General features: G+C 38.5%; 1 protein-coding gene across 1 annotated transcript in view; it reads left to right on the top strand.

Moving 5' to 3' along the window:
• Positions 1 to 12,193, top strand: part of LOC109921444 (anoctamin-7-like) — a 73,634-nt gene that overhangs the window by 45,737 nt on the left and 15,704 nt on the right. Inside the window, exons 13-14 of the mRNA XM_048597934.1 lie at positions 1,601 to 1,753; positions 6,971 to 7,007. Of these exons, the coding sequence (XP_048453891.1) occupies positions 1,601 to 1,753; positions 6,971 to 7,007 (190 nt within the window). The remainder of the gene's footprint in view (positions 1 to 1,600; positions 1,754 to 6,970; positions 7,008 to 12,193) is intronic.

The raw sequence follows: 12,193 nt of genomic DNA, 5'->3' as shown, positions 1-12,193 counted from the left end.
GGTGTTTGCCACAGAATTTCCAGTCCAACCTTTTATTGTGTCTACAGCATCTAAGTGACTAGTCAAGTTAAGTTCCGGTAAATGGTGATACCCTCCAGGATGCAGAAGCAGGATTTAGAAGTGGTAATGGATTGAATGTCAACAGTACGTCATTAGATTATTTAAAAATATGTGATGATGGTCCTGGAGTTTTTTTTGTCGAGAGGCTATAAAGACAGAGGCTGTGAACTGCCTGCTGAAGATAGATGAAAGAAACAACATATAAGGCCTATTGGCTTTTTCCAAAAGTTGGAACAATGGGAGCAGCCTGAATAGGTGTGGCCAGCTCTCACAGACCAAGCTGTCTAGATTTTTTTAAGCACTAGTAGTCAGAAGCTGTTTGGGATCCCTGAAGTGTTGGAAGTTTCAGTGAATGATATTCCTAGCTGCAACTTTCTCTGAAATCTCTCTTGATGTTGTTTCCTCCTGGACTGGAGAACTGCATGTAAGAATCTGTGTCTGAATTCGCCTTTTTGCCAAGGGGTGTGTTTATGGGATATTACTATATTGGAAAAGTTAATTAGTAATAGCTACTGTATCGATTATTCAGTTAAGTTTTCCAATAGTTATTCTAAATTCTTATAGCATTTAAATAAATTGTTTTGCCTAATGTTAAGCAGTTTGACCAGTCACATCACATCTGGAACATGCACTTCACATGTACCTTTAAAATCAGAAAAAGTTAGAATCTGGGCTACTCTCTTAACACATTTTGAGGGGATCTGGTCTGGTCCATAACAAATAAGATATAGTTATTGGCTGGCATTTGTATGGTGTGAATGTTACTTGCTTTTTTTAAAATTCATTCTTATTTTATCATAAAAAGGTACATTTCTCCGTCTGTTTACGTTGCTGTAGTTAGTAATACTGAGGTACTTCTACATGATCAAAGACACCACTTTTATGGTGACACATTACGCCAAGTTCTTGTCTGTGTCTTTCAGTATTTGAGAAATTCAATATGATCTTCAAAGGTGCTTTCAGATTTGGTGACTGAGAAATCATGGTATGCCATCTGGCCATGCAGGCACAGCACCCATTTTTAAAACAATAAATGGCACTTCAATGCTATTTTGTCTGGCAGACAGGAAGGGCATTTTACTCTGGAAATATGCCACCGTCATGTTGGGGTAGGCAAAAAGGAACTGTTCAGGAACCTCAACTGACATATGATGTAGCCCCTGTGTGTATTCAGATGTTTAAACGATGTAATATCAGGTTGTCTTAATATCAGTAATATCAGTAATATCAGGTTGTCATAAATGCTATCTATATTCTTCCACTGAGCATACAAAATGTCACTGGAGATTAACAGGAACAGTTGGATTCCAGTAGAAAATATTAATTACGTTCCTTCTCACCCTGTTAACATTAGCATTTGTTAACATCATTTGATTGTTAGTGCTTACTGTCCCAATTCGGCTTTGTTAGATTTCTTTATATATAAATATATTGTGCTTCTGTATATCTGGGCTAAACACTATTGAACAAAACTGTTAAGAATATATGTGTTAATCATACCAAGTAGAAAATCTAATTTTCCTTTCTACATTACATACAGGTGGGCTGTGTATTCATCAGTGTCTTGGCAGTGGTAATCTATAAAACCTGGGTTAGATTTCGAGTGACGACATCTAATTCGCTTGAAAATCTCTTCTTAACTACTATTATTAGCTCATTATTCAATGCACTATCCATTTTAGCTCTGGGAAAGGTAAGTTCATTTGGTTATGTTTTATAACATAAAAACATAAGAACATAAGAACTAGGAGCAGGAGTAGTCCATCTGGCCCCTCGAGCCTGCCCCGCCATTTAATAAGATCATGGCTGATCTTTTTGAGACTCAGCTCCACTTACCCGCCCACTCACCATAACCCTTAATTCCTTTACTGTTCAAAAATTTATCTAACCTTGCCTTAAAAACATTCAGCGAGGTAGTTTCAACCGCTTCAATGGGCAGGGAATTGCACAGATTCACAACCCTTTGGGTGAAGAAGTCCCTCCTGACCTCAGTCCTACATCTGCTTCCCCTTATTTTGAGGCGATGCCCTCTAGTCCTGGTTTCACCTGCTAGCGGAAACAACCTCCCTGCCTCCACCTTATCTATTCCCTTTTGGTCTCCTTACTTGAGAAGAGATATACTAACACTGGAGGGGGTGCAGAAGAGATTCACTAGCGGAAACAACCTCCCTGCCTCCACCTTATCTATTCCCTTCATAATCTTACATGTTTCTATAAGATCTCTCCTCATTCTTCTGAATTCCAATGAGTATAATCCCAGTCTACTCAGTCTCTCCTCATAATCCAACCCTCTCAACTCTGGAATCAACCGAGTGAATCTCCTCTGCATCCCCTCCAGTGCTAGTATATCTCTTCTTAAGTAAGGAGACCAAAACTGCACACAGTACTCCAGGTGTGGCCTCACCAGGACCCTATACAGCTGCAGCATAGCCTCCCTGTTTTTAAACTCCATCCCTCTAGCAATGGCAGACAAAATTCCATTTGCCTTTTTAATTACCTGCTGCACCTGCAATCCTACTTCTAGCGATTCATGCACAAGGACACCCAAGTCCCTCTGCACAGCAGCGTGCTGCAATTTTTTACCATTTAAAACATAGTCCATTTTCCTGTTATTCCTACCAAAATGGATGACGTCACACTTATCAACATTGTACTCCATCTGCCAGATCTTTGCCCACTCACTTAAACTATCTATATCCCTCTGCAGACTTTCAGTGTCTTTTGCACACTTTGCTCTACCACTCACCTTAGTGTCATCTGCAAATTTTGACACACCACACTTAGTCCCTAACTCCAAATCATCTGTGTAAATTGTAAACAATTGAGGTCCCAACACTGATCCCTGAGGCACACCACTAGCCACTGACCGCCAATCAGAAAAACACCCATTTACCCCTACTTTTTGCTTTCTACTGGTCAACCAATCCTCTATCCATGCCAATACATTACCTGTAATACCGTGCAACTTTATCTTATGTAGCAGCCTTTGGTGTGGCACCTTGTCAAATGCCTTCTGGAAATCCAGATACACCACATCCACAGGTTCCCCATTGTCCACCATGCAAGTAATGTCCTCAAAGAATTCCACCAAATTAGTTAAACATGACCTACCCTTCATGAACCCATGCTGGGTGTTCCCAATGGGACAATTTATATCCAAATGTCTTGCTATTTCTTCCTTAATGATAGATTCAAGCATTTTCCCCACTACCAAAGTTAAGCTAACTGGTCTATAGTTACCTGCTTTTTGTCTACTTCCTTTTTTAAACAGTGGCGTCACATTGGCTGTTTTCCAATCTGCAGGAACCATCCCAGAGTCCAGTGAATTTTTGTAAATAATTACTAGTGCATTTGCTATTTCCCCCATCACCTCTTTTAGTACCCTGGGATGCATTTCATCAGGGCCAGGAGACTTGTCTACCTTTAGCCCAATTAGCTTGCCCAGCACTGCCTCTTTAGTGATAATGATAGTTTCTAGGTCCTCACCTGCTATAACCTTCTTGCCATTAGTTTTCGGCATGTTATTTGTGTCTTCCACTGTGAAGACCGACACGAAATAACTGTTTAATGTCTTGGCTATTTCCTCATTCCCAGTTATTAAATTGGCCTTCTCATCCTCTAAAGGACCAATGTTTACCTTCGCCACTCTTTTACGATTTACATATTTATAGAAACTTTTGCTGCCTGTTTTATATCCTGAGCTAGTTTACCCTCATAATCTATCTTACTTTTCTTTATAACTTTTTTTGTAGCTTTCTGTTGGCCTTTAATGATTTCCCAGTCTACTAGTTTCCCACCACTCTTTGCTTTTTTATATGTTTTTTTTTTCAATCTGATACTTTCCTTTATTTCCTTAGACATCCATGGCTGGCTCTCTCTTTTCCTACAGTTCTTCCTTATCACTGGAATATACTTCTGCTGAGCACTGTAAAAAATCGTTTTGAAAGTCCTCCACCATTCCTCAATTGACCCACCATAAAGTTTTTGCTCCCATTCTACCTTAGCTAACTCCTCCCTCATTCCTTCACAGTCTCCTTTGTTTAAGCACAGGACATAGGTACTGGATTTAACCTTCTCACGCTCCATCTGTATTTTAAATTTGACCATACTGTGATCGCTCCTTCCGAGAGGATCCCTAACTGTGAGATCATTAATTATTCCTGTCTCATTACGCAGGACTAGATCTAGGATAGCTTGCTCCCTCGTAGGTTCCATTACATATTGTTCAAGGAAATTATCGCGGATGCATTCTATGAACCCCTCCTCAAGGCTGCCATGACCGGCCTGAGAATGATCTCAACAGAAGTAACCTATTACTGATAATTAAGAGAATAGCGTGTAATAGCAAAACTAAGCATGGTATGAAAACACAAAGGTCTGTAACTGTGACAAATTACAGACATCTCTGTGCTGTCAGCTTCAAACCAGAATGGCTTCCAAGCTTGTTGTTTGAAGAATATACCATTGAATCGTAGAATGATTGCTGCACAAAAGGAGTCCATGTGTATCGATGGCTGTACCCTATAACATAGCAATCCCCACTCCCTTCCCTTTTACTATAAATTTGTAATTTTTTTTTCGGATAACAATCCAAATCCCTTTTGATAGCCATGAATGAATTTACCTGCATCATTGTTTCAAGCAGTGCACTCCTGATTCTAAACATTCACTGCATAAAGATGCTTATCCTTGAATCTCTGTTCGTTCTCTTGCCAATCCTTTAAAGTCAGTGTCCTCTAATTCTCAATTCTTCCACCAATGGGAACAATCTCTATCTATTTGCCCCAAAATCCACCTCATTCAAGTCTCAAAAATGTCTAAATTGTTACTTGTGACATCTTGAGGTTTTCAGAATGCTATCTGTGTCCTTTGAGGAATGAATTATAAAGACAAGCTGCAGTTTATTCAAACAGTTGCCAGAATATCTTTCTTCTACTGCAAACAATAGTCCTAGGAAGCACTGATAGTCAGAGAAAGCAAGATACCTTATTCTGTTCAAAATCATAGTGGAAGTATCAGCAGGCTGAGCAACCAATCAGATTAAATTATTCTTATAGACAGTAAAGCAGAAGTACAAAACGGAGATTATAATTCATTTTTGATAAGTTTACAGAAAGCCAAATAAAAATCGGAACATATACATAGTATTAGATGAAATATCACAAACAAATCTTTAAAATAAACTATTTTAAAATCATCCTTTTTTTATGCTATTCTGCCAGAAAGCCTCTCTACCCCTATAAAATTAGGCTTTCCACATGGAGGGGTTGCTCAGCAATAGTTGATACATGGTCCTCATTAAAATACATTTAGTTACACCTCTTTCAATAAGGCTTCAGTCATTTTTACAATGAGAACATTGAATAAAAAAGTTGATATTCACACTGAACTACAAATTCTATTCTGATTGCAAGTACAAAGAACATAACACTGTCTACGACCATACAAATATGCAAATTAGGAGTGGGGGTAGGCCAGACAATCCTCAAGCCTGCTTCACTATTCACTCAGATTGTACCTGATTTAATTACTGCACAATCCCACCTATCCATGACAACCTTTTACCCACTTGCTCATCGAGAATCTATCTACCCACTGCTTTAAAGACTCTGCTTCACCACTAGTGTAATGGAATCCAAATCATAACATCTGATTCCTCTGATGGAAGGACAGTAAACATAGGACACAGATTTAAAATAATTGGCAAATGATTCAGATATGACATGAATTAAAAGAATGTTCAGCAGCTTGTTATGATTTGGATTCCATGACACCAGTGGTGTTCAATCAGGGAACAGTGAGACTTCTTAAAATCATAGAATCCCTACAGTGTGGAAGCAGGCCATTTGGCCCACCAGGTCCAAACCAACCCTGCGAAGGGCATCCCACCCAGAACCACCTTCTACCCTCTCCCTGTAACCCAGCATTTCCCATGGTTAATCTACCTAACCTGCACATCTTCGGACTGTGGAAGGAAACTGGGGCACCCAGAGGAAACCCATGCAGACACGGGGAGAACATGCAAGCTCCACACAGAGTTACCCAAGGCTGGAATCAAACTCCGGTCTCTGGTGCTGTGAGGCAGCAGTGCTAGCCAATGAGCTGCCGTGCTGCCCCTTAACTTAACTAATTGGATAGTATCTTTTAAAGAGCCAGCACATCCACTAAAGGCCAAATGACCTCCTCTGTGTTGTATCATACTAAAATTCCAGTTAAGCAGAAATCATCTGGAAAAGCCACACAGAGTGGATAAAATATTTGGAAAGCAAAGCTCCACAACCAATTTGGTATATTTGTCCTTATTTTTGGTTCATAAAAATCAGCATGAGTTTAAAAGGTTGCCAGCAGGATGGTTTGCATTTCTAGTGATCATTTACAGAAATCATATGACCTCTGCCTGACTTGTAATCACTGAATCTTGAGAATAACGAGGTACATCTAGGCGCTAAATACGGGTAACATAAGGCAAATCTAAATTTCTTATAAGGAAATGTACAAGTAAATATTCAAATATGATGAAGTCATTATAGTTCATTTTAAAGCATGTATTTATTTGGAAATATTTCTGTTAAATAAAGTCTTTACCTAATTCTGTTGGATTATATATGTATTATGTATATAGAGTGTGGTAACTTGTGAATCTCACTATCCCAAAATTTCCCATATGGAATTTGAAAGGTCCCACTCTCTTAGGAAGTTGTCTAGCTCTGTTTTAAAAGATTGGAGACAATCTATAATTATTGCACATTTAATAACCTATTTCAGATGGTGATAACTCTAGAAATTAATTTCCTTAACCTGCTTTGATATTTTAATTGTAAAAAGCTCAAATTTAGCTTTGTATGTCGTAAAACAATGTATTCTGATATGGAAAATATATTACATAATTTGATTGTTATTTTAATTTTAGGGGTATCAGAAACTTGCAGTTATAATGACTAACTGGGGTAAGTAGTTATGCTTTAATATATTTATGTATTTCAAAGCTGGTCTATTACCAATGGCATGTGATGTTATCCACAAATTTAACCAATATTGTTCCAGATAGCCTATAGCATGTGATTTATGAATATTGTATATTTGGGCAGCCAAATGGAGCAAGCCCAAATCCAGAATACAGTGGAAAGTTTATTGGACAGTGTAAAAAAAACATCCCTATGAGGAAAAACTAGCGAAGCCTCTATTATAGCATTTGAAAACGGAGTTGAAAAATATTCAGAAAATTCTGGTTGTGTAACATTATTGTAACATCTGTGTACCTGTATGCTGGTACTCATAGTGTGATCTCAGTCTATACAGTAAGTCTTCATGTTATAGTTATGTTGCTGAGAATCGCAACATTAAGTGAAATAACTCTAAACAAACAGATTTTGTCACTAAAACCAATGTACAAGGTGAAGTTAGGTTCTGTAGGACAGTTCTTATTAGACAAGAAAATTAAAACATTATACCCTGTAAATTTAAATATTTTGCATTGCTAAATTCCCATATTGGTAAATTAATTTTTTTTCTAAAAATGTGTTTAGAAATATAAAAGAAAAGAAATATTATAACTTTCTAATTAACTACTACCCACTACCAAATGCACCTTTTTGCTGCCAACACTCCAACTTGTGATATCTGAGTCACCGTCTCACTGAAACTTGCGTTCCCTGACTCTCCCACCTGCCATTTCCCTCGCTTAAACCTGCAATCCATTCAACATCTAAATCCGGTTGAAAACCAGTGCTGCAAGGTCATGAGAGTACAAGCCTGGATTTTGCAAAAGTGCTGAGTCGGGACTATTACAGTCCATTTTGTTTGAGTACTCTTGCTTGCTGCTCCCCTCTCCTGAACACTCACAGTGACTAGGGGCCCTGTAGATAAATGGCAAGTGGCAGGAGGAGAAGTTTTGACTTTTATCTTCAAATCAAGTCACCTAAAGAATTCTAGATTCAAAATCCAATTTAATTTCAAACCTAAGACTCGGGCTCCAATTAAATATGAGACATTCCGGGTTTAAGAGTCTTTAGACAAAGTTCACCAATTAGTTAAGTTATCAAAACAAATACAACAGAAATGGCAGGTAAGCAGACGATGGACCCCCCAAGACTCCTGAATGGGATAGCAATCCTAAGTTAGCAAGGCTGCTGTCTCTGCTTCTTTCTGCACACCCAACTGTTGAAAAGAATAGATATTCACTAACAACTTATTAACCCTTTCCAAACAACAACCCCTTCGCATAATCAGAGATACCTTATTGATCTAGGCATGTTATGATCAGATTTTTCATTGACCAGGCGCTGCACACTCAGTGCCTGAACAATTCATAGTTTGTCTCGGATTGTTTATGTAGTTTATCCCCAATTTCTCATTCGTTTCTTTAAAAGTAATTGTGATCTACTGTCATCACTTCTCATTATTGATTAATTATTCTATTAAAATTCACAAGTGGCATTGTCCCAGGTCACTATATCTATACTTGTCATTTCGTTGAGTTAAACCTTACCACTGAGATAACAAAACATTTTACAGTAACCTTCTTTGTCCATTTGTTTACGATAGGGGTTGTATGTTGCTATGACATTGCGATTGACACTCACACTTACCTCAGATTTCCCTTAAACCTATATAACACAATACAAAGGATCACAAAATAGTCATAAAATATGAAAATTTTACTTTAATAAATTTTTAAAGTAAACAATACTTTAGTTAAAGATATAGGTGCAAAAGGCACGATTGAGATACATTTTCAAATATTTGGTCACTACAATCTTATAAAATTCTACATGATTATAAGTCATAAACATAAACACACATTGTTACAAAGTTAACTCATACAAAGAGTATATTTAACTAAATATAATTACTTCTCTTCTTAACTACTATATGTTAAAATAAAGATAAAGTCGAACATGGCTGCTATATTTTCTTATCTCCTCCTTTCCTGCAGTTTGGGAAGGCAATGCCCCGGTGGTATTGTTGCTAGACTATTAATCTCAAGATCCAGGTAATGTTTTGGGGACCCGGATTCAAATCATGCCATGCTAGATGATGGAATTTGAATTCAATTAAAAAATAATCTGGAATTCAGAGACTAATGACGACCACGAAACTATTGCTGGATGTCAGAAAAAAATCCATCTGGTTCACTAATGTCCTTTAGGGAATGAAACTATTGTCCTTAGCTGGCCTGGCCTGGCCTGGCCTATATGTGACTCTGGACTTAGCAATACAACTGAATCTTAACTATCCTCTGGGCAATTAGAGATAGGCAATAAATGCTGACCTAGCCAGTGAAACCCACTTCCTGTGACTGAATTTAAAAAAGGAAATCTCTTCTAGCCATTTTTCATTGATAACACCAGTGATTTCAGATAAGGATTGCATGAGTCAGGAGAATGTAAGCCCCTTCAATCTTGAATGTTAAAAGTTTTAGCACTGTAGCTCTGTGAAATCTGATGGTGTATTTCTTTGTCAAATGTCACTCGGCAGAGTAACATGATATGAAAGTAATAACGTCAATATCAGTTACAGTTAGGCAGAATTACATAATGTTAGATTAATTTTTTTTCTTTATTCATTCACAGGATGAGGGTGTCACTGGTCAGGCAGCATTTATTGCCCATCCCTAATTGCCCAGAGGGCATTTAAGAGTCAACCACATTGCTATGGGTCTGGAGTCACATGTAGGCCAGACCAGGTAAGGATGGTAGTTTCCTTCCCTCAAGGACGTTAGTGAACCAGATGGATTTTTCCAACAATGGTCATCATTAGACTCTTAATTCCAGGTATTATATTGAATTCAAATTTTACCATCTGCCAAGGCAGGATTTGAACCTAGGTCCCCAGAACATTATCTGGGTCTCTGGAGTTCGGTGATAAGACTACTGGGCCATCGTCTCCCCTCTGTGTGACTACAAGTAAACTGATTGTGACACAACTTGGTAGCATACTTGGTCTTAAAATCAAACGGAGGATGGTGGTTTGCATAGGACTAGCAGGTTTTGAGATGTGGCCCAAGAAATAATTAGGTTGGACAGCGTTCAAACGCTAGGGATGAGATTCCAGTTAGGAGCATTGGAAGTATACACAACAGACAATGTTATAGAATAAAGGTATGCCCATTCCTGGTTTCACAAGCTATTGTATGCATTTTTTTAAAAAATGGATTGTAACAATGCCAGCTTGGCACTTCTGCATCATTAGGACCCACACTTTCAGAACCCCAGCATTCCAGCTTCAGATCAAATCTGGATTTAAACCTTGGACACGAATGCAGGTTCAGAAGTGTGGTGGGCAGAAAAGGGTGGTTCTGCAGAAGGCTGATTGATGGGGAGGCAATGGCCTAGTGGTATTACCATTGGATTGTTAATCCAGAAATCCAGATAATGTTCTGGGGACCAGGATTTGAATCCTGCCACGGCAGATGGTGGAATTTGAATTCAATAAATATCTGGAATTGAGAGTCTAATGATGACCATGAATCTATTGTCGATTGTCGTGAAAAACCCATCTGGTTCACTAATGTCCTTTAGGGAAGGAAACTGCCATCCTTACCTGGTCTGGCCTACATGTGACTCCAGACCCACAGCAATGTGGTTGATTCTTAATTAGAGATGGGCAATAAATGCTGCCTAGCCAGCGATGCCCTCATCCCGTGAATGAATAAAGAAAAGAAAGAAAAAAAAGCAAGGATTTGTAAGAGGTTGAGTTGGGGAGCACAAGAGGTGATAGATGATTGGCAGAAAGACAGTGAGCCAGGGAGCAGGTGAGGGCACAAGTCAGAGGCTACATTAAGGAGTGAGATAAGGAGTAAAAATAGCTCCAATTGGGTCATGTACCAAACCTCAAATAGGAGGACAACAACTTTGAAATGAACCTCCTGACCTACGAACACAAGAATGTAAAAATAGGAGCAGCCCTTCGAACCTGCTCCTTGATCCATTTGAGATCATAACCAATCTTATACTCCAACACTATTTTCCTGCACAAGCATCATATCCTTTTGTTTTTTCATTATGCGGAAATCTATACATCTTAATCTTGAACATACTCAATGACTGAGCCTCCACAGTCCTCTGGGAGAGAGAATTCCAGACCCCTCAGTCAGGAAAAACATCCTTTCAGCATCTACCATGTCAATCCCTATATGAAATTTGTGTGGTTTGAATGAGATTACCACTCATTCTTTTAAATTCTAGAGACTAAAGGCCCAGTCTATTTGGTCTTTCCTCATAGGACAATCCTCGTATCCCAGGAATTAGTTAAGTGAAAACAACAAATGCTGGAGATGACAGTGGGTCAGACAGCATCAATGGAGAGAGAGTGAACTAATGTTTCAAGTCTAGATGACTCTTCATCAGATCTGATTCAAAAGTTTAGTATGGCTCCATCGCACCCTCTCTGTGTCAGGAGACCAAACTATTCAATTTCTTATTAAGGAGACCAAAATTGTGCATGATATTCCAGGTCTAGTCTCACTGAGTTTCTATACAGTAACAGAGAGACTTGACTACTTCTTACTTTAAATATATTTGTACTAAAGGTCAACATAATATTTACCTTCTTAATTGCTTATTGTACCTGCACATTAACTTTCAGTGACTCCTGAGCAAGGACACTGGAGTCCCTTTGAAGTTCAACATCACCCAGCTGCACACTATTTAAGAAGTATTCTGTATTCCTGTTTCTCCTGCCAAAGTTGGTAGCCTCACTTTTCTCCACATTGTATTCCACCTGCCACACCTTCGCCAAGTCACTTAGCCACTCCAAATCCCCTTGAAGCATTTTTGAATTCTCCCGACTCCCACTCACATCTAATTTAGTGTCACTTGCAAACTTCAAAATATTACATTTATTCCGACCATTATTTTCTAAGTATCCTATTAGCAAATCCCTTACAATAGATTGTATCATTTTCCCTATGACCAATATTAGATTAACAGGTCTGTAGATCCTCGTTTTCCCTCTTAAACTGTGGAATTACATTTGCAACCTCCCTTACTGCAGCGACCATTCCAGAGTCTATAGAATTTAGAAAGAGGTCCAACAGTGTGTCTACTAACTCTACAGGTACCTCTTTCAACACTCGGGTGAACAAGAAAACAGACCCATTAATTAAACAATGCCAGAGTGAATCAATGTTCAA

The sequence above is a fragment of the Rhincodon typus genome, chromosome 6 (assembly GCF_021869965.1).
Source record: "Rhincodon typus isolate 14 chromosome 6, sRhiTyp1.1, whole genome shotgun sequence".
NCBI lineage: Eukaryota > Metazoa > Chordata > Chondrichthyes > Orectolobiformes > Rhincodontidae > Rhincodon > Rhincodon typus.
Note: the sequence above shows the minus strand (reverse complement) of the source record. Positions and strands in the feature narration are given on the sequence as shown.